The sequence below is a fragment of the Dipodomys spectabilis genome, unplaced genomic scaffold, assembly GCF_019054845.1.
Source record: "Dipodomys spectabilis isolate Male_0828 unplaced genomic scaffold, ASM1905484v1 ptg000021l, whole genome shotgun sequence".
In the NCBI taxonomy this organism is placed as follows: Eukaryota; Metazoa; Chordata; class Mammalia; order Rodentia; family Heteromyidae; genus Dipodomys; species Dipodomys spectabilis.
In genome coordinates, this window is record NW_024870698.1 from 7,076,389 (window position 1) to 7,099,964 (window position 23,576).

Consider the following 23,576-nt stretch of genomic DNA (forward strand, 5'->3'; position numbering starts at 1 on the left):
GTGGGAACCAGCACATGTTCAGCTCAAAGGGATATGGTCACCTGAAGGTAGACTTAGGAGCAGAAAGACGGCATGTGGGAAGCTGGCAGCCTCTTGGCCCTGGATGTGGAACAATACCTGACTTCTCTGTAGAACCTGCTCCTCAAAATACCTGGATTTTATGTTCATTTCTTCTGGCAAGTTCTTAGTGTCCTCCCACACTGAGAATTTGCCCTTGGGCTGTCACCTGATTATACAGGAAGGATCTGGAAAGCAGCCCATGTGACCCACACATTCCACATGCTTGACTGGAGTGCCACTTTGGGGACTCTGAACAACTCCTGTGGTCACATGGGATACTTTGAGGGGGACAAGAAGGTGAAGGGTATTTACCTTCACCATGCACTTGAAGAACAGACAATGCTACAGTAAGCAGAATAAAACAAGCCATGGAAGAAAAGAATTATGACACAGATATTGACATTATTAAAGGTATTGGACATTTTCCTTCCCTCACCAAGGAAGCCATGTTTTTTACCATAAACAATCAAATAAACAACAAAAGGAAGCCTCTAAATTTTTTTTCCGAACATGTTCAGAGACCAGTACAAAGAAAAAAGCTACTCTGTACCCATCAATGGAGCCTATACAGCATCATTTCCTCCAAGGATTAATTCAGCTTTTGATTAAATCTTTGTTGAGATTTAAATCATGATATTACAAACCTCGAAGGAACTCTTCGATGAGTTGTGACCTTCTTTATTACTCTGTGCCATTTGATAAAATGCAAAGATTGATTTATAATAATATATTGTATGTTCAACAAGGAATACCAAGGAGAATAACAAAGTATATAAGTAAATATTGCCAAAAAAGTACACTTCGGTCAAAGTATTCTGTAATCAATACTGAGTTATAACTTTGTAGCTTGGAACACTAGTGTCAAATGAATATAATAATACTGTTAACACTGTAAATTACAACCATGATTAGCTAAATAACCTTACAAAGGAGAGAAAACAGGTAATGCTATAAACAAAATTTTAATTCCTTATCCCTGCTTAGTTAGTTCAAATAGATTTAGTTTTGAAGGTTTTTTAAAAAATGAAACAGGCTCTTTTTAAATTATCTATGTCAACTCTGTTTTTAGTTTGGGGTTCAATAACTGTTTTGGCATTAGTATCATCAAAGATAGAAGTGGTTCAATGTTTTGAGAATATTATGAAATGAATCCTTTTGTCTCTGATCAGAACCAAACTAGTGGTTATGGTTCCTTGTGAGTCTTAAAAATGCCTCATTTTCTTTCTGCCCTCAAAGAGTTTAACAGGGGGAAAAGTGACTTGTTTAAGGAAGACTTGCAATATTTTAATTTCCTGGTTGTTTCTAGCCAGATGATGAGGAATATTCTAGACAATTTAAGCCAGAAGACAAAACAGGGTCTAGCTTATTCAGCTGGAATCTAGAACTCCTGAGTATTCACAGTTGTAGATGAATGTAACAAGTTTTATTTTCTATGTTCACAAAAATGACTGACAAATTTCACTACTGGTATAAAATAATAGAAGCGTGCTGCTAATTAGAAGATTTTAAAGCACTGTTGATGGTTCTATTATATTTCCAATATTAACAAACTTTCTGGTCTTTCTAAGAGATATTGAGACAAGGACAGGAATATATATATATATGTACACACACATATTTGGATATATGTATATATATATATATATATATATATGAGTGAGAGAGAGAGAGAGAGAAAGAGGGAGGGAAAGGGAGAAAAAGAGAGTCACTGTTCCCCAATGCTATGTTCATGCTCCATCTTGCAACTTTAAGTGGTTGAGGAGAAATAACCATCTGAAATCAGAAAGGTGAAGTACTAGTATTTCAGTCTTTCATTAGGACCATCATCAAATACCAGGCAGGATGGGCATCCTGTTGGCACTGCAGGCCAGCAGGTACCAACTCATCTCATACATAGCAGCTCATCCTATTTGCCACCTGGTGACTTGACCATAATGAGGACTAGATCTTGATTCCAGTCTTTGAAAATAAAAATACCCAAATCCAAGTAGCATAGGATCACTTTCTACACTGAATATGTGGCTGCCTTCTCCTTACAGGAAATAGCTCATAATTTAAAAATACATACTTTCCAGGGTGAAATGCAAAAATGAGCTAATCCATTTGGTAAAATCTCAGGTCACTTTCTACCTCTCAAAGTACATTACAGAAATCATCACGTCTATCTACCCCTATGGTTTGAAAGAAGACAAGGTAAAACATAAGAGGTGCCTGGTTCCTCGGAGCTGAAATGCGTCCATGAATATGGAAATGAAGGGAGGAAGGGAGAAGCAGCCAGAGAGGAACGAGAATAATTATAAGCGAGTAATGTGTACTGATCTGAGAAACGTGACCAGCAGTTTGGTTCCGATAAATAAGAAAAGCAGAAGTAGGTTTGAAACATTCGTTTCCCTTTATTAGCTCAGTGAGGCTGATGTGTACTGCACATTTAAAAAAAAATCACAGGAATTTTCATACAATGAATAAAACCACAACAATACATGTAGAATTGGCAGGTGGAAAAGGAGCCCAGTCAGGGCTCAACTCATCGCTCACTTTCCCTTCAGCGTTAAGTTCAACCGACAGTGTTACACTTTCACCTACAAACCTTAAAGTAGCTCCATCAAATCAGCAGTTCACATTATTGAAAATGTCTGTCACATAGGTACAAATTTAGAATCATCACATTATATCACATGGCTATTCTAGGTCATCTATAGATCAGGTCTTAGACTACAGTGATTGAAGTTCTCGTTACAGCCATCAGAAAAAAAGGACACATAATCATTACCTACTGTAAGCTCACATCTAAAGGCATGAAAAGGCTTCTTTTTTTTTTCCAGCTGACCTAAGCATCATACCCCCAATAGTGCAAAGTTTCCTCTCTGCTGCTTGAATGTTGACAGCTCAACTGCTGTTCACAGAGTTGTTTAGCAAGAAAAGAAAAAAAAAAGGATTGTGTTGCACTGGAAGAATTATTTTCTGCTTCACCTCTTTAGTGAAAACCCCCACATTTCAAAAGCACCAGTTCAGTCACCGAAATTGTTGACGTAGTACTTAACCACACAGTACGAAGGCAATGGCCCACGGTCATCTAAAAAATCTCCTATAGATCTATGCCAAAATTTGCTTCCAATGATAATGGGGTGCATGTGCCCTATTGAAATATTCTTTTCCCCCCTCAAAAAGATTTTTTAAAAATTCAAAAGAACACAGCTTACAGTTTGATGGGTTACCCACAGTGTCTGCGTAAGATATGAGAGCTCCACTCATTTTTAGATATAATTTGAGGTCACAGAGGAAAACTCTCTTCATGGGAACAATATTCGTCAGGCCCAAAGTCGGGGGGATAAATTAATCCTCACCATGACATCTATAGTGTTACCTCTCGATAAGTAAAGAAAGAAACCAAGTAGCTCACTCATGTCAACAATTCAGGGGAAAAAAAATAAAGAGAGAATGTATTTAAAATTGGATCACATATATTGAAAGGCAAAATAGAGAACGCATCTGGTCCTTGGACACATAATAGGATTTACTAAATATCGATTTCTTAAAAATAATTTATTGCTCTTAATAGTCTTTTTATTATTATTCTACAACAGAAGATACTCAAAATTCAGAAAGAAAGACTGTAAACTTGAGTTTGGCGTTCACAAAGAGTTAAAATACCTGCATTTAACCTACAGAACAGCAAGAATTAGGCGGATTAAAGATGTGTTACTATTGTAACGCAGAACCTGTGAACAAAGTTCTTTTATTTCATAGTATTTTTTTTATTGCTTTCTATCTACTTAGAAATAAGAAGCCAAAAAACTCGAGCAAGCATCCGACAGGACAGACGGTGGATCCACTCAGAACACAATATGCTGGTGATAAATGAACGCAGCTATCAAATTAGCTGCATCGGCCTGGGGGTGAAACCCATCTCATAAGATCGTGTTGGGTGAGAGAAAGGAAAAAAAAGTACCATTAAGTAGTAGGTATCACACATCTTCCAGAAAAGTCATGTCAGCCGAACAGCAACCGAATCTCAATTTGGAAACTTGAATACACAATTCCAAACTTTAGTGAATTCCATAGCCGAGACTCCAGACTGAGACGAAATCCGGATGGTCGGAATGAAGGTTGTTTTCTGAAGGTATTTTTTTTTATTATTGAATTTAGCAGAAGCAATGTCATCAAGAAACAACATGATGGTCACGTCAGAGGCCATGCTAGTGCAATTAAGCACACTGCTTCTGCAAAAGCCGAGTTTTTTTTTTTTTCCCAAAAGAACAACTTACACTCCAACCTGACAACTGCCATGCATCCTAGGTAGAAAATTTCCACTGGCTTTATTATTTTCATCAGCTCATAATTTATAATAAATAGGCTATCTGCAACTGATAAATATGTCTCTTTAGTAAACAAAGGAATGAAATATCAGTATTTATACAGGATGCATAACTATAAAAAATACAGATAGATACCATCATCATACTCTGCCAAGGGAAAGAGATACTGGCTTCAAAGATAGTCTTCAGACACACATTAATTATTGTAAAAATCATACTGTAATTATTACTTCAGCATTTTTGTATCAAATTAAAATCACAAAAAATTAAAACAGAACAGCATTTTAAAAAGATTTTTGACCTCTAGTTTCAAAACTACTGTTGATAGAGAAAATAAAAACATTTTGTAATGGTTACCCATTGAGAGACTTTACATAAAATCATGGTATCTTCTAGAAAAATTTTAGATGAGAAAATTTCATTCCCCTAACAAATCCAGTGTATAAAACTTCAAAGAAAAACAAGCAACAAGAAAATGTGGAAAAATATCGCAGAAGTAGTTAATACCTTTAGGGAACTAGGATATTTTTTCTTTTTGACAAGATGTTTAGATCGAAGCGTACCTAGGAAGGGATGAAGTACGTAAAGCATCATTGGTTGTGGTTGCACTCAATGGACATACACACTGTCTTTTGTGTTGTTTGGTTGTTTTTGTTTTTACAATCAAATATATATATAAGCAGTAAGTTCAGCTTCTAAATAGGTTAGTGTACAATAATTGTTTCACCTCATAATTACATTTGAATATTCTTGATTAAGAAAAATTGAGCAGTTTTTGAAAAGAAGGCTGCATTTACAGTGCATAGCTGTAACAAAAGAAGAACATCGTTGTATAGTATATACATAAAATAAAAATACTCCATTTAACATCTGTAAATACTTAACTACATCAGAGAATGCAGCAGTGACACTATCGGAACACACCCAGAGAGTTCTGATCGACTCTCATCAATTTTATAACATCGTGTCCGCTCCTCAGAGGGAGCTGCTGAACACGCTGCCTGCTTGACCATTGACAAGGCTTTTAAAATCTGCAGTGGAAGAGATCAACATTTTGGACATTTTACATGGGTGTCAGGACAAGGATGAACTACAGAAACTTCAAAATGTTAGGAAAGTGTAGCATTCTGGTGCCTGCAGTTACCTCTCCCACCAAGATTCCATGGCAAAAGGAAAAAAAAGAAGAAAGGGAGGGAAAGAGGGAGAGACGGAGAGATAGAGAGGGGTGGAGTGAAGGAGGGAGAGAGAGAAGGAGGGATATAGGGAGGGAGACATGGAGGGAGAGAGACAGAGAGAGAGGATATTAGTTCGGTGGGACCTGTGGTTTCCTTCAGGATTGTCAGAGTCATTGTGTTATGAGAGAAAGCTTGCTTCAAGTTGGTTTTGCACTTTCTTAAAAAATCAGTACAGAGGCTGATGCCGGACATCAGCAGTGTCGTTTTAGGGTGGTTTGTGGTTTGATGGTTAGTTTTCTTTCCTTTTTAAGTTTATAGATATATCTATCTATCTATATCTATCTATATATAATATCTCCTTTTGTATAGAATATGAACATTTTGAAGTTCTAGGTTTTAAGTGTGTCTTCATGGAACTGCTGCCATTTGAAGTGGTTTGCCCTTGCACGTTCCACTCAGGTGTCCCCAATGCTCGCATGTACACACACACCACACACACACACATACACACACACACACACACACACACATTTTCCCAAGCCACATATGCATGTGCACGTGCATGTGTGCATGCACGCGTGCACACACACACATACATACACACACAGTCACTGAGAGACTTCAGGGAAAGCAAAGCTGACACCCATGAATACACATGTGCTTACTGGATATTTTTTTTTTCTGTCTCTTGCCTCTTCAGCAGCTGTGTTCATGTAAACCATTGTTGTTGTTGCTGTGGTTGTTCTTGTTGTATTGTTGTTGTTTTGTTTTGCTTTTGTACAGAGTGTGTAAAGTAGGAGAGATTTCTAAGTGTGACTTGCAATAGTCTGTCAGGGAAGGACGCGCTGTCCGTGAGGTATTCCCCGTCTCTCTCTCTCATCCTCAGCCAGGGGGACACGTTACCTGCGCAAGCTTCTCTGAGCTTCTTTCAATAAACTATCAAAATCCAGAGAGTCATACTTGCTCTTGGTGGAAGCAGGGTCAAAGTCATCTGAGTTTGAATCTGAAAGAGACCCAAACTAGGGGTTAGATGGACCCTTTTCTTGACCACCATCAACATGATGTTTGATTTAAGATTAAAGGAGGTCACTGCAATTTAGCTACTCAATGTACTTCATGCCCAGATTTGCATGTAGATTAACAGAGGACGCAGTGGAGAGCACTCAGAAACATGACAGAATGAGGTAAGGGGTGACGCTGATCAAGATGCAGTAGACTCACACTCTGACATGTCGAATTGAAACCACGTTACACAACTACTTAAGGGTAATAAGATAAATAAAGAACTGTTAAATGAATGAATGGAATGAATGCACCCTTGTTGACTTGTTTTAGATATGAATACTCCCAGGATATAGGCAGAGCATACTTCAATATCTCTGCTTCACAGATGGCCACCCCATCTGTATCTTCATCCTGACAGGCCAAGTTGTTCCTCAATAATGTAGACACAGAGGAACAAGTAGAAGCTGGAAATGATTTCCCTTTACAATGGGATTTGTTGTATGGAGTATAAAAGCCATGTGAATGAGAGGGAGGAGCATCATCTCATCATGTCCCTGAATTTCCAGCCTGCTAGTCCGTTTGTGATATGAAAGGCAACACAATCTGGTCAACTGGTCAACACAATCTGGTACAAACTTTCCCCCATGAAAAGCCTAGGAAAGTGCTTCCTACTCCAGGAGGGTAGATTCCACCTCTTCACTGTTAAAAGGGAGAAGGAAAGTATGCTGGTATATATAAAACCACATTCTTTGTTAGATCTCTGAACTAGTTTAAGTCAGGTTTTATGAAAATGTGCACAAGCTAGTTCAAGTACTCCTTAACCAAAAAAAGTGATTTTTTTCAGCAATGATGAAAGTTCAATGGCATTAAATATTTCTGATGTTTCTCCACTGGTATCTGAGAACGTCAGATATTTCTTGCTAGTCTTACAAGTAAGAAAGGATGGCTTGGGAGTATCCACAAGTCTTTTGAAATTATATTCCTTCTTTGTAAAACAATTATTAGAAAAGGAGGCAAAACCTTTCTGGAATATATTAACAATTATACAAAATATATGAACATTGTCTACTTTTTCCTAAGTTACAATAGAAATGCTTCAAGTGAGGGAAAAGTATAATTATAAAAAAATTGAAGCTGAATTATTGATATAAATATTTTGCACCAGGCACAATGGCTCAAGCCTGTAATTCTAGGTACTTGGGAGACAGAGATAGGGAGACAGGAGTTTAAGCAAAGTGAGGAAAACCAAATATGAGGATCGCAATCTAGGTCAGCATGGGTATAAAGCAATACCCTACCTTTAACAGAACAACCACCAGAAGATCTGGTAGAGGGGCTCAAGTGGTAGCATACCTGCCTCACAAGCATGAGGCCCTAAGTTCAAACCAGATATGCTCCCAAAAAGAAAACAGAAAATGTTTTGCAGAGACAAGGAGTTTAGCTAGGTGAAAGTACATTTGATTTTAATTCCCAGGACCATAAAAGGGAAGAAATCATAAGGCTCCAAGTGCTTTAGCTCAGCCTGATTTCTGTTCCCACCATGTTTCAGTCAATTTTCAATATTTCGACAAGGTATTCTTCCACTTAAAAAACAAACAAAAAATTCATTCTGGGAAGGTGGCTCAGTGGTAGAGTGCTTGCATTGCATGCATGAGGCCCTGGGTTCAATTCCTCAGCACCACATAAGCAGAAAAAGCCATAAGTGGTGCTGTGGCTCAAGTGGTAAAGCACTAGCCTTGAACTGCAGAGCTGAGGGACAATGTCCAGGCCCAGAGTTCAGGCTCATGACTGACTGAAAAAAGAAATCATTCTACCATCCTTGATTATTGATTTTTTCCAAGAAGTTTTTTTGGTTTCTTTTTCTTCTTCTTTTGGCCATGTAGGAACAACAACAATGACAAGCTTCCTCAGACATAAAAGCAAGGCAGGGGAAAAGGACAGTCTTCCTCAACAGCATCTTAAATCGTCAATTCTTTTTTTTTTTTTTTTTGTGGGGGGGGGGGGGGGGTCCAGTCATGGGCCTGAACTCTGGGCCTAGGCACTGTCCCTCAGCTCTTCAGCTCAAGGCTAGCGCTCTACCACTTGAGCCACAGCACCACTTCTGGCTTTTTTCCTTTTTGCTTATGTGGTGCTGGGGAATTGAACCCAGGGCCTCATGCATGCAAAGCAAGCGCTCTACCACTGAGCCACCTTCCCAGCCCAAATCATCAATTCTTTTTTTTTTTTTTTAATTTAATTTAATTTTATTTGTGAACATACTGTACAGAGGAGTTACAGTTACATGGGCAGGATAATGCGTACATTTCTTACCAAGCATTGCAGCCTCCTCCTTTGTTTACCCTTCACATCCCTTCCCAGCCTCCCCCCCCCCCCCCCCCCCCGCACCAACGTTGTAGAGCTCGTTTCCAAATCATCAATTCTTAAACCACACAAGCTTCTACCTTTTCTCCTCATGGTCACCTACTAAATGGTGTTTACTTGTATTACAGAGGTTTTCATGACCAGCTTGTTTTCAATTCAAAAATCTTTTGTGCAGAGACAAAACAAGGAAATTCTAGCTCTGTACAGGGATTGGTTTGAAGTCAGAACACCATTGTGGCTCAGGATGGAAGATTCAGGAGGGTAGTCTATGGGATAAGCGTGCATCAGGAAACCTTTCCTGGGAAGGATTTTTTAAATGATTTAATTTTTATTTACTTATTTAGTTTTAGCTGGTCCTGTGGCTTTAACTCAGAGCCTGGGTGCTGCCCCTGAGCCTCTTTGTGCTCAAGGCTAGCATATCACTTGAGCCACCACACAGCACCACTTCTGGCTATTTTTCTGGTGGTTAATTGGAGATAAGAGTCTCACAGACTTTCCTGCCCCGGCTGGCTTCAAACTGTGATCCTCAGATCTCAGCCTCCTGAGTAGCTAGGAGCCATTGGCGCACAGCTTAATTTACTTTTTAAATTATCTTTAATTAGTTGTATTAAGAAGGTGCCAGATAAAAAATCAGTTTATGGGCACAATGCATCTTGATCAGTGGTACCCCTTTCAACATTTTCATTTCACTTGGACCCACCCTTTCCCTTACTTTTTTTGTTTTTTTGTGATAGACACAATGAATATGCTCTACTGCATGCTCCTCCCCTTACTCCCTTCCTTCCTCTTCCTCTCTCCTCCTGGCTCCACTCCCTCTTAGATGTACCCATTTCCTGGTATCGATTTTGTTGGGCTTGGATGTGATCTTTCCAAAAAGGTTATACTATTGGAGCTCTTCATAGAGGTTTTCATACTTCTGTTAATTTATTTGTAATCACATGCATATCATCCGGTATATTTGCTTATAGATTTCTAGGCACATTCTATCTGCCACACATGAGAGAAACCTTTCAACCTTTGTCTCTCTGTGTCTGGCTTACTTCCCCTAATATAGTCTTTTCTGGTCTTTGCACTTCCACACAAATGGAACAATCTCAATCTTTCTAATAGATGATTATAATTCCATTGTGGAAATTTGAGAGGAAGCAGAAAAGCCTACCTCTGTATTATTCTAAGTGAAGCCTAGAGTTTTCACATTTCTGTATTTTCTTGGGCAAATATTACAACCCCTATGGAAGCGCAGCCTTGAGAGATCCTTGACTGTAAAATAGTGTACACATGTATATACCCACTTATAAGAACCTTTTGTGTTGAGATATAATGTGGTTGCGTTCAATTCCTGAGGCAACAACAGCATCCTCTCTCCCATGTTCTACTGCACTAACAGGAGGATGTCAGAACACAGTTAGATATACTAACCTGAAAGCTACTCTAATTATTTTTCCAGAGAAATTGTTATAAATAATGATCCCGTATTAATAGAAACAAATCACATCACATTTGTATTCCTAGCACCTGGAAAACCTTTAGCACAAGGTAAGGGACTCAAATTAATGTTTGTTGAAAGAATATATTAATCTCAAACACCTGCCTATTATTAAAAGACATGGCTGAAAATATTTGTATTGGGATCTGAGAATGATTTATCAATCAGTTGCAAGGTATATGTAAAATTATGTATGCATTCCAGATGCTGATTATGCAGTACATTGTTTAGAGTTAATAAATGGTCTGTGATGAATTTTTATGTTACTTTTTCTTCTATGCTTAAATGTAAGTTCTGCACTACATCTTTGTCCTGATCAAGCCTGTTGTAATATTAACCCATCTTTTTATTCCAATCCTGTCTTCTTTAATATTTTGATCAAGGTGTTTTAGAAAGATTCATTTGCTTAAGATATAAACAAACAAACAAACAAAAGAAACACAGATTAGAGATTCATATAAATCAGGTCTCACACCTTGACTTCATCATCATAGCCTTGATCAAGTCACATTAAACTTACAGTCTCAAAAGTAGAAGCTGGATCGTTATGCTTTGCTGTAATAATAATGTATGCATCCTTAACTGGTTTCAATGGCTGAGAAATAGAATGTGTGAGCTATCTTTATTTAGAGGATCAAATAAATATAGCAAAAAGATATTGCTTGAATGTGTCTAAAATGATGTCACATTACTGACTTAGTAAATTTAACATGTATCACATCCTTTTCAATATACCCCTGAGCATACATATGTTTCTAATTTCTCTGAGTAGCTATATTTTCTGTTTATCTATTTATCATCTATCTATATTTTTCTGGGTACCAGGGCTGAACTCTGCATCTGTGAGCTGTCGCTTAGTTTTTGGCCCAGGAATAGCACTCTACTACTTGAGCCAAAGCTTCATTTCTAACCTTTTGCTAGTGAATTAGAGACAAGAGTTTCATGGATTTTTCTGCCTCGGCTGGCTTTGAACCTGGACCCTCAGATTTCAGTCTCCTTAGTGGCTAGGATTACAAGTGTGAGGCACTAGAACCTGGTGTTCTTTATATGCTTATGCTCATGAAAGTTTGTGCTCACACATGTTTGAATCATTCAACTTGAGCCCTTTAGGGAATAAAGACAAGACATCAAAATGTCCCTTGATTTCATAACTACCACTATTGTTGACTCTCCCCTTTTAAAAGAATTCTAAATGTCTAACTTCTCACAACTAACATTTTAAATTATAGGCATACCCACTATTTTTTGAGCACTTATATTATGCCAGCCACTGTGTTAACATCTTCAGATGTAATTAATATTTCTCCATAACACCACTAAGATAGTTTACAAGGAAAGAAGCAGAAGCTAATGGAGTTAAAATGCTTCAAGTCAGGGATGACAGGTCTCTACAGCCAATGTTCTTTTGAATGCATGCTCAGAAAGTCTATCGCTCATGCCACTGAAGTGCTTGAGGCGATTGGAAAATCCCTTGCTACTACAATGCACATCCAATACACTTTTCAGAAAATGTGGAACAAGCTTAGAAATGGTGAAGTCTCTATGGCTGCTGGCTAGGCAGGGAGATAACGAGAAAGGAAGCATTCTTCTTCGAAATATTTCAGGGAGGTGCCAGTTCAATTTGGAAATACCATCCAATCCTCCTCGACCATGATGAATCATGATCTGAAGGCCCCTCTAGGTAGCTTATTTTAAACTCAAGATGTTTTGGGAGGCCAGAATCACCTAGCCTTCATCACTAAAAAAATAAATAAATAAAATAAGTCAAATCAACTCAAGGCTCCAATCTGTCTTGACTGTTTTTATCAGCCAACATTTGAACAAATGACTTGCCACATTTTATATTTTCATCCCTAGGCCTCTATCTCGCTAACAGTCAGCTGCCTCTCCCCTGTCTCCACTATCTATTTAGCCTGAGAAGTGAATTATAGCATATTTCCTCTGAACAATGCACAGCACCTAGATCAATTACTCTGGGAAGACATCACTTTGTTGCAAGGGAAAAAAGAAACCCCAGTACTCACTCGGTGTTCATTTCTTTATCTCCAGCCAGAACAATTGCAGGTAGATTTCTAATAATACCGAGGAATACATGTACAGGCTAATTTCCCTCATATTATAAATTAACTTCAAATAATTACGTCCCATTTGCCACTTTCCTTCCTTCATTCCCTCCTCATGAAAATTTAAAGGCTTCTAATATACACATTGGGAATGGTATTTGATAGAACAAAATTAAAGCTACAAAGGAAATTAAGATGTCAAGTGTGACATTATTTATAATATCAAAAATTACATATATCTATACATATATATCTTGGAAGGGGTGGGTAGAAGGATAGTTAGCAGATTGAAGTGATGAGACAAATCAAGATGCATTGTATAAGCCAGGAGCTGGTGGCTCTCGCCTGTAATCTTAGCTACTTAGGAGGCTAAGATCTGAGGATCACAGTTCAAAGCCAGCCCAGGCAGAAAAGTCCATGAGACTCTTATCTCCAATAAACCACCAGAAAACTGGAAGTGGTGCTTTGGTTCAAGTGGTAGAGCATTAGCCTTGAGCCCAGGCCTAGAGTTCAAGCCCCATGACCGACCAAAAAAAAAAAAAAAAAGCATTGTAAACATGAAACTGCTTTGTTAAATGGCAAAAACATTGAAAGAGGTGACATTGATCAAGATACACTATATTCATAAACTGCTTTGGTGAATGGCAACTCCTCTGTACCACTACTTAAAGATAATAAATACGTTAAAAAATTTAAAATTAGGTCTGGGAAGGTGGCTCAGTGGTAGAGCGCTTGCCTTGCATGCCTGAGGCCCTGAGTTCAATTCCTGAGCACCATATAAGCAAAAAGAAAAAAGCCGAAAGTAGTGCTGTGGCTCAAGTGGTAGAGCGCTAGCCTTGAGCTGAAGAGCTGAGGGACAGCACCCGGGCCCAGAGTTCAGGCCCCACGACTGGACCCCCAAAAAAAATTAAAATTGCATTGTACACATGTGGCTGTTATAAAATAATTGAGTCTAATGATAAAATTTGTTCAACAAAATACTAGGAGATCACTATGATGTATTAATGAAATATGACTCTGTGACTCACAGGAAGTGAACTTACAGTGTTAAGAAACAGCAGAACATATGTGTGTGTATGCATGTGTATGTGTATAAAATATATGTATAAAGTGGCCTGGAAATAAGGTAGTAGGCTTTACAAGGCAAAATAGTGTAAGCTAGCTCATTCATTTATTAGTTGTGGTTACTGCTTGAGAATGGGCTGATGGGTGATTTTACTTTTCTTCTTAACTATTTTTATCCAGCTTTCATAACAGGAAAAACAAATATTTACTTATGTCTCCCTTTCATTATTTGAAAATGGGGATGATAACAGTAATGTCCACCTCTTAGAATAATCGTGTGAAGCAAATGAGAAAATGTTTTCAGAACTCCTGGCCTTCTGTTCTAGCACAGGGAAGCACTCACCAAATAATAGGGTTTGTGTCTTCTGTTCTAAAGAAAGTGAGCACAGGATCATTTACCATATGAAATTTTACTTTCTCCTCTCATTGTAATTCATGGAAAATGACAGTTTTCCTAAGAGCTTGTGAAATAATGAGGAGAAAAGAGGCACCAGTGCCTGGCTCAGATTTTTTTTTTAACCTATGAAGTAACTTCAGAAGCAAGGGGCTTACACTGAGCATATTCTCTTCCCTAAGCCCACTGTGGCCATACTGTGGTTTGTACTAAAGAATTGAGAATAGTCATGGAAAGCAAAAGCAAATTACAAACACACACACATAAACAACACATAAAACATACAAATTTTACTACATACAAAGCACAATACCTTCTATAAATATATACACAGATGGTGCAGACAACACAAGCAGTATCTGCCCTGTGTTGCTAGGAGTAGGCCCCTTGCTTCTAAAATTAAGTCACATGTGTAAAAACAGTATTATCTGAGATAGGTGCTATTGACTCATGCCTGTAATCTTAGCTACTCGGGAGGCTGGGATAAGAAGATCATGGCACAAAGACAGTCCAGGCAAATGCCAGAGATTCTTATCTCCAAATATCCAACCAAAAGCCAGAAATGGAAGTTTGGTGCAAGTGGTAGAGCAAAAGAATCCTAATCAAGAGCACAAAGGCCCTGAGTTCAAACTCTAGTACCTTCACAACCAAAATAAATAAATGAAAAAATTTAAAAAATATTGGTATTCAAACATCTCCCCTACCACCTCCGGTAAAGTAAGAGTGACACTCACACCCAAGGGGCCCGCTCAGTGTGTGGCTTCCATTTCTGAGTGTTTTTTTCTCAAATGGGTTTTTCATTCCATGTGCAATAAAAGCCATACCTAGATCTGCATAGTTAGACTTGACAAATTGCTTGCGTCCACAAAAGTACAGCTCAAAGTCGCTTTCGTTCGACCTGCGCAGAGTGTATCCATTCTCAAGAGCGGCAAAAGCATCACAGGTGTAACGGTAGGTGATGAAGCCGTAGCTGTCTCTGGAATGGACAGAGAAGACACATTCAGTGCAGGGAAGACTGTAAGCCCTTCCGCTTTGGGAGACGTCACAGGCGCCCAAGCCTCAGCCACTGCAGCCATTTATCAGTGTGATTGTCCTGTCAAGCTGCTAAATACTTATTTCTGAGACAGGAAAAATCTCAACTAGAAAGATTAATAAATAGGGATGAAAGAAAATAAATAAGGTTCTGAACTCAACATGTCATCTGTCAAAGCACTTACATTGGCAACTCCCATCCCAGTCATCTTAGAGCCATAATTTTTAACATACGTCAGCCTCTAAACAAGAAATAATCTTGAAGATCCTCACCCATCATCCCGCAGATTTACAGTGCACTCCTCAATTTCACCAAAAACTTCAAAGCGGTCCCTCAGTTCTGTCCGTGTTGTGTCAGGTCTGATTTTGCCAACATAAATCACACGGCGTTCTTCCTATAGTGAGGAGGGGGAACGGGAGGCAGAGGAAAGGAGAGACTTTAGTGAGGTCTGGACCCCAGAAAGAAAGTAAGCCTGGAGAAGCCCGTAATTCACTAGAGCAAACCAGACTCCATTTCCATGGAAAGACTACATTGGATCCAAGTTCCACTCTCCGTTCCTTCAGTTTCAGTCTTTCCCTTCACATTTCCACATTTTTCTTAAATCCTCATTATCAATGTCATTGCGACTCTCTCGCCTGGGATTCGGAACAAAAATATTGAGTCTTGTCTTCTCTGCTCTCTTTGTCCTGTCCACCTATTCAGACACTCATTAGGTGGTGTCATGTTTTGCTTCCAAAATCCTGATCTCTGTCTCTTATTCCCTCTCCTTTAAGCCATAATCCATAAGCACATCCTTTCTTAGATCCTCAACTTTGTATTTTCTTTCTTCCCATTTCTCCTTTCACTGCAGACAGAACACTCTTTGCTAACCCAACATGAATGCAAGTCCTGTTAATAGCACCTAGAACTCTTAATAAAATATCAAAATCACTAATAAGACCTACCAGGCAGACCCTGCATTATGCATCCCCCCTTTTTTGCTTCATAATCTTTTTCCCCTTTGCTCCTTTCTTTACTTAATGGTAGCTTCCAGTCTCAGTGAGCCCCATGTCCCCCAGAGCCGAATGTGGTCCTTCATCGCACAGCTCTTCTGCTGCTACCTCGGAACATCCTTTCCATAGTTACATCTTCAGCTCAAGCATTCATTTCCCACCTGAGGTCTGAGATGAAGTCTGGCTTCCTATAAATACTGCTCATGTGGAAAATTTTATTTTCCCTTTGTATTTCTCTGGACAATTATAAATTAACTGTTAACTTAAAAAATAGGGTTGGGATGTAGTGCAATGGCAAAGCGCTTGCCCAGCAAGTGCAATGTCCAGGACTAAAAAAGAAAAGACAACAAAAGGAAAAAGAAAAAAAAAAAAAAGACAGCAGAGCTGGGAGGGGCTCAGTGGTAGAGTGCTTGCCTTGCATGCATGAGGCCCTGGCTTCGATTCCTCAGGACCACATAAGCAGAAAAGGCCAGAAGTGGCACTGTGGCTCAAATGGTAGAGTGTTAGCCTTGACCTGAATTGCTGAGGGACATTGTTGTTCAATGTTGGCCTCCTTGAGCCAAGGACAGCTTCATAAAAGTAGCAGCCATAACTCCATCTTTCTTTTCACTCCTTTATATGAAGTACAGTTGAAACATAATATAAACCCAATGGATATTTGTAGTAAAACTCATCAATCACTAATTACTTCATTTTCAAAACACTATCCTTTCAACCTTCATTGCATCAAAGATGCCTAACTCTTTGAGATGCTCCAACACAAAGGCAAATGAAAGTTTGTTTGTCCTAGGAAAGGTGAATTTGAGGCTCAAATAGAAGTATAGAGGAGTTACATGTTTGCATGCCTTCACTCATAAAAATTACCTCTGGAAATCAGAGGTGGACACCACTGGAAAAGCTGATAAAACACAAACTCCTCAGATTACAAACTGACCAGAGGAACACAGCAGACAGACCAGGTGACCAATGGGACTTGCATGTAGATTGTATGTGTCAATCAAAGTCTGTAACTGGGATGTTTCAGAACCCTGTGCGGCCTGCCAGGCAGGAGATAGAAATGGATGGGTGAGGCTCCGGCTGGAGCAGTACTGCACACGTTAGCAAGGGAATCATAACACCGCATTCCATTCTGTTTACGCACCCAGCTTTGGCCCAACTGCCAAATGTGATGGCACTGTTATCTAAACTTAAACTTCCTGGCGCCTGCTTGCACGGGTGTTCTGGCTTTATTTTTTAAATGAGCCTTTTAGGAAAGTTACTACTGTATAGAGTGAAAGGAGAGGGAATCGTAGATGAGAAGAAAAGAAATTGAGCTGTAGAAAAGAAATTGCTCAGCTGCCATTATGGGAATACACACAGCCTATGTATTCAAGGAAATTTGAAGTTAAAGCTAAAATCAACCATATGTACACCCATATGCAGACATATCGGGACAGTTTCTGAATTGCCGCTTTATACCATGTTGAGTGCAACAATAATCCCACAAAAAGGAGATAAACCACAAGACCTTTGATAATGGATACTGATATGTTCTTTACTAAAAAGAAGATGTAACCTAGAAGGAAGAAATGGGGAATCAAAAGCCTGCTCCATAATTGCTTAAATTACTTTTTATTCTACCATCTCCTTTTATGAAATACAGCAATGGGTCATGTCTTGCTCCCTTACAAAGGGCGAGGATTGAACACATGGGCAATTCTCAATGGAGAAAACCATTGAAGTGCTTTGTTTTCCAAATGCTAAAAATGAAAATAGAAAATATCTGAGGGTCTAGAAGCAAAGACAAAACTTTCCAAGATTACCCATGATGTCTGGCAAAGAAACAGTTCTTTTTAACATATTAGACAGATGAATAGATTTCATCTCTCTTAAAAAAAACCCTTAACACTTGTAGCCAATTTTTCAAGACATTAATTTCTAAACAGGAGATGAAAGGAAAAGAAATCAAAATGCTTAATAACATTTCCAACTTCTTAAAGGCTTGAAGGAACTTGAAACCTTTGGAAGAAAAGCTCCTTGAAAAATGATTTTTCAGACCAGTTTTCACTATTGAGGAGGACGGAACATTTATCAAATAACTTTTAGCTTCAATTTTCACAAAAGCTCAGTTACTGATGGGGTAGATAATAAAATTGAAGAGTTATGTCACATTAATGGCCACAGTAAATCCTCGTTATATCAAAACACAGAACATAAATAAAGGAAAATAAACCTGACTGAATTAACTGACTTTGTATTACCAAGTCTTTATCAAAAGATTATATGCTCCCAGTTAGCTGGGGAAAAGGAAACTATGGTTGGGTCTTACCAAATCATAAACTATACTCGATAAGAGAGCCTTGACTAAGAAATCACAGAAAGCTGCAGGGGAAGTAACACTGAACTCTAGGCAGGTCTACTCCTGTGTTTGATGATCTTATGGAGTATCTCACTAAAATGTCTTAGATTTGTAGATATTAAGAAGAAAGAGCCTGGTATAATGCAGATTTGGGTTTCAAGAACATTTAATCTATTATCCCAAGTCAGAGTAATATACAAGTTCTTTCTTAGTTTCTAAGAAAACAATATACCAACCTTGCCAATGATATACTTGATCTCATTTCTAGAATAGGTTCAATATGACTTTTTTCAAAATTTCCCAAGTTAAGGCTTAGGGTATAGATCAGTGGTAGAGCATATATTAGACCGTAGGTTCAATCCCCAGCAATGTTGCAGGTGTGGGTACATGCCCCGTGCCCGTACACACACACACACTTTTGAAGATACTATAAATACCAAGGATGAGTTAATGCTGTTACAAGGGTTTTTCTAAAAGTAAAAGCATATAGAGGGGCATGGAAAGATATGGATGGGCTGAAAGACCAAAATTTTCTTTGAAAGTCTTTTCCTTCTGCTCTTAATATTAAATATACTCATATCTAATTCAGCAGTCATTTACTAAGTGCCTGCTAGAGGAGGATGTTCTTTTTATTTTTGTGCCAGTCCTGGGGTTTGAACTCAGGGCTGGGGCACTGTTCCTGAGATTTTATTTTTTTTATACTCAAAGCTGGTGCTCTACCACTTGGAGCCAGAGCTCCACTTCTCGTTTTTTATTTTGGAGAGAGAAAGAGAGGGGGGGGGAATACTCAATGTGAAATCTATCATATTAACATTTATCAAGGTACACATTCCCATGTTCTCAAACATAGGAAGACTGTTGTGCAGCAGATCTCTAGAATTTGTTCATCTTGCCATGAAATTAATATTTCTAAATACTGAACTTAAAAGTCAATCACACAACCTCTCTTCAATCACCTGAAATAACTGCTTTAAAGGACTAAATACTCCAGCAGCACAAGAAAAGGCTTGAATGAGAAATGCATTTATTTTCTCAAAAAAGAAAGAAAGAGAGAGAAAGAGAGCAAGGAAGCAAGGAAGGAGGGAAGGAGAAAGAAAAGGAAGAAAGAAAGAAGGCAAGAAAGAAAGAAAAGAAAGAAGGAAAGAAAGAAAGAAAGAAAGGAAGGAAGGCAGGCAGGCAGGCAGGCAGGCAGGCAGAAAGAAAGAAAGAAAGAAAGAAAGAAAGAAAGAAAGAAAGAAAGAAAGAAAGAAAGAAAGAAAGAAAGAAAGAAAGAAAGAAAGAAAGAAAGAAAGAAAGAAAGAAAGAAAGAAAGAAAGAGAAAGAAAGAAAAAGTGAGCAACTGACAAATCAGACAACTTTTGTTTTCCTTTGGAAGAACTCTCTAGTCATGGGTGATGATTTACTGTTTCTGGCTCCTGGGCTTTGTGCTGACCAACAGGGAAGAGGAAGGAAATGATATAGTCATTGCCCAAACACATCTGGGTTTGGTTCTAAGCACTAAGCCATATCATAATGTCTACATTTGTCCTTTAAATGTACACCCCATTATCATGTGGTCTGGCAGGAAACTACAGAATGCGAATGGAGGTGGGTATCAAATTCCACCAGATATTAAAGCAGTCTGTTTAGACACCAAGTATGAAACGCTGCCTGCCAGGGTCCCAATGTACCCTGCACTATCTCAGGCTCAGGAGATAGACAAAGGCAGAAGGTGGCTTGGTTTGGGGAGAACAGTTTAGCTGGGGAGTCATGTGAAAGCAGCTACTGAAATGATGGTGAGAGTAAACCACAATCCATGATTCTGTGTTAGGAATTGCTTGTCAGTAGTACTCTTTAACTTTCTGATTCAGGACATATATTCAAATTGGACTCGACTGAGACTTTTAGAGAAGGCACAGGCTATGAGAAGTTTATACATTTCCTTAACTCTCTCCATGGAACTCAAAATCAGTGTTTTGCAGCCCACAAGACAAAGACGAAAGACAGTAATTCTGTAAAAATATCCAAAGATCATGGTTCAAAGCTAACCCTAGCAGAAAAGTTCGAGACTCTTATTTGTAATTAACCAGCAAAAGGCCAGAAGTGGAGGTATGGCTTAAATAGTAGGGTGCCAACCTTGAAAGAAAACCAGTGGAGTCATGAGACACTGAGTTCAAAACCTAACAAAAGTCTATCATATGCTTTATCATACTGCATCACCTGTTTATACACCATTACCTGCCTAGAACCTCTCTGGAGAAAGAGACAAGTCTTCCTTAAATTTACATCCTAAGCACCAGGCAAATGATTGTCAGAGTCATGAAATTTCATTTAGTTAGCATATAACTCCACAAGTGAGAAATGCTTCAACATAAAGTCCAATATCTGTATTTAGCATTTATTACCTATAGTCATTATGTAAACAATTTCTCTGTCCTAATTTGCTTTGTGAAATCTCTTTTTCAAAACGAAAGACAAAACAAACCCTCAAGCCAAACTTCACATCAGTATCTAGTTAATGTATAATGATTTCATATAAGCCAATTTGACACTGGTACTATGACAAATCCTCTTTCAAAGAGAACTGATATTGTCTTAGTTAAAGAATTAACTAAGATCTGCCAGTCCTGTCCACTGTGTTCTTGCTGTCCTGTCTTGACATCTTGTGTTGTACAGACACCATTAAGGCATTTTCATAGTAAAAAAAAAAGAATTAACTAAGAAACTAGTCAACATTTGAGTCACACAAAAGGAAGGCAGGGTAGTAGCAATTTACAAGCTGAAAATGGTATTGCAAAGAATACTTTTTACATATCTAGACCAATTAAACACTCTATTCAGAAATACCCCAAGTAGTAAAAGAGATCTCTCCCTCCCTTTCCTTTCCTGAAGTAAACACATACCATTTATCTACACATTTTAATTAAAATAATAATTTGTTTTGCTTAGAACTAGATTGTTTTTTTGCTCAAAATGAGAAAAATATATGATGAAACTATTAGTCTCTCTCTCTTTAGGCCCTATTTTTGAGAGAAACATCAAGAATTTCATATGAATTTGTGAATGCTATTTTCCTACTATATACTTGCCCAACATGGTTCTCTTATGTAATCATTAACACTAATGTGTCATGTTAAAAGGCTTTGTAAACTATATGGCATTATATAAATGTGCATTATTAGTATTATCAAGTAGCCCATTAATTAAATACAGCAAAATTAGAAAAATGGAAATTTTCATTTTCATTAGTCTTCCTAAGTATTAACTAATTATACTCTGGTAAATGTTAATATTATAGTCCATTTAAAAGTTGAATAAAATTAGGAAAAGAGTTGTTATTTGTACAAGGCCTTTGATTCAGCTGTAGGTACATTCAGAATTAAATGGGAGCAAATGCCCCAGAACTTTAACCTGACCAATTACTTCTCATTTCCTTTGCCTCAAGTGACTGTGATTAACAAACTTCTCATTTAGCATTTTCCCCCAAGTTGGTAACTGTTGGTTAATGCTTCATTTTTGACTCTAAGCTCTTTTATAATGGTTTCTTAAAAATGCATTGATAATCCTGGATTTTCTTAAAGGTACCATAGAAACCCAAACTTTATAGTTAAAACTCATTTCCCTAAGCTTTCGTTAACTTAAATGAAAGATATGTGAAATAGTGATGTTTTTGAAGCCCCCTGAGCTGATAGCACAGACAGGCAGCAGGTGCAATAAGCCAAAGCAATGTTATAGCTTATTGATTAGCCATGGCTTCCCTGGAGGACCATATTGGGTAAGACCCAAGGCTCTGTGGGAGTTCAGAGGAAGAATTCTGAGATCAATTAGGAATGTCTGTCTTGGGCATGTCCTGGATGTGGACAACTGGAGTGTTGTATTTTTACTGTCCCAGGTCTAGGTTGATAAACAGCAGCAGGGAGCTGGGGTAAAGTCTACTTATTAGCCACTGCTGAGAAAGCATATCGACATTCTGAGAACAAGCAAGTTTAAGGAAGCCCGGGTCTTCACACAGAAGACTCGGCTTTATATAAATGTCAAGTGAACATATCACCCTATTATAAGTGGTTATGTAACCACTAACGGCTTACTGAGAAGTCATTCATAAGAAAGGTATATGAATCCCCTACTCCCTTAAGTGTTGGACCACTACAAGAAAGAAATGACCACTTTCTTAACAAGTTTTCCTCCACATTCACCTTTAAATCCAACACAAATCCAGTTACTTTATGGTCAACCTGATCTTCAGATCTGCCCCCTCCAGATGAAATCTGGACTCAACCAGCCATACCTCCTCCTCACTCTCATAGAGAAAAGAAGCAACAGGCAGCACCAAGAAAAACCCATTCCTCCAACTAGTTTTCCCAAGAAAAACTTGGAAACCACAATGAACCTAAAAATAACCACTATCATGAGAAATGAATGGACTTTAGCTGTGTTAACAGGGACTAAACACCCCCTGATATGTTCACAAAACCTTAGCTTTAGCTGATTTTCTAATCTACCCCCAAAATAAATAAAAAAAAAAAAAAAGCACATTAGGGAGTGAGGTGGGTGGGGGAGGGAGAAAATTCGTTCCAAGCTGCTTACGATTGCCTTCTGCCTCTGCCTCTCTCTCTGTTTGGACCTTTCTGATTCCCGCTTCTCATGTTCTTTGCGATATTCCTCCCGCTTCAGCCGTTCATGTTGATACGCCTCGTAACTGTCATATCTGGAAAACATAACTTCATCATCAAACCAGCCACCTCCCTTGACATGACAACATGAATCATAATTTGGGGAGGGGAGAAAGGCTTTGGATAATCTCTTGTCATTGAAAGGAGGGGGAGAAGAAAAGCAGCTATAAGTAAAGGACATGCTTCATTACCTGGGTCTCCGGCTGTAGGGCGATCTTGAACGTGATCTCACATACAAGGGAGAATTTCGGTGTGTGCGGTATCTGCAGTGGCTTGACTCATAATAGTAGCAGGACCTGAGAGAGAGGAGGAAAATAAAAGGGACATTTGCAACTGTCACCCCCCAGTTTATTGGCATTAGTGAACATTCTCCAGAACACTGTCCTACATAAACTGGCTTTTCCTTCCTACCTACTAGTGAGACATTCCAATGGCAGTTTGGATCAGCTGATCAGCTCTAAAGGCCTGCAGCCATGTCTCCTTCTCTGGGCCTCTTAATGGTACTAACCCTGAGCAACCAGGCCCAGCCCGTTGTCAGCTGTATCTGGGATGGAGTTCAAGTTTCCTGGCACAGGACAGCTCTCCCAATAATGAGAAATATTTGATGAGCAAGTCTTTTACCAATTGCTGTCTCTA

General features: G+C 38.6%; 1 protein-coding gene across 1 annotated transcript in view; it reads right to left on the reverse strand.

Moving 5' to 3' along the window:
- Positions 1-6,136: 6,136 nt before the first annotated feature.
- Positions 6,137-23,576, reverse strand: part of Ppargc1a (PPARG coactivator 1 alpha) — a 100,722-nt gene continuing 83,282 nt past the window's right edge. Inside the window, exons 9-13 of the mRNA XM_042674731.1 lie at positions 23,132-23,236; positions 22,855-22,975; positions 15,231-15,352; positions 14,750-14,901; positions 6,137-6,554 (exon numbers count right to left, since the gene is read on the reverse strand). Coding sequence (XP_042530665.1) covers positions 6,451-6,554; positions 14,750-14,901; positions 15,231-15,352; positions 22,855-22,975; positions 23,132-23,236 — 604 coding nt within the window. The 3' untranslated portion in view covers positions 6,137-6,450. The remainder of the gene's footprint in view (positions 6,555-14,749; positions 14,902-15,230; positions 15,353-22,854; positions 22,976-23,131; positions 23,237-23,576) is intronic.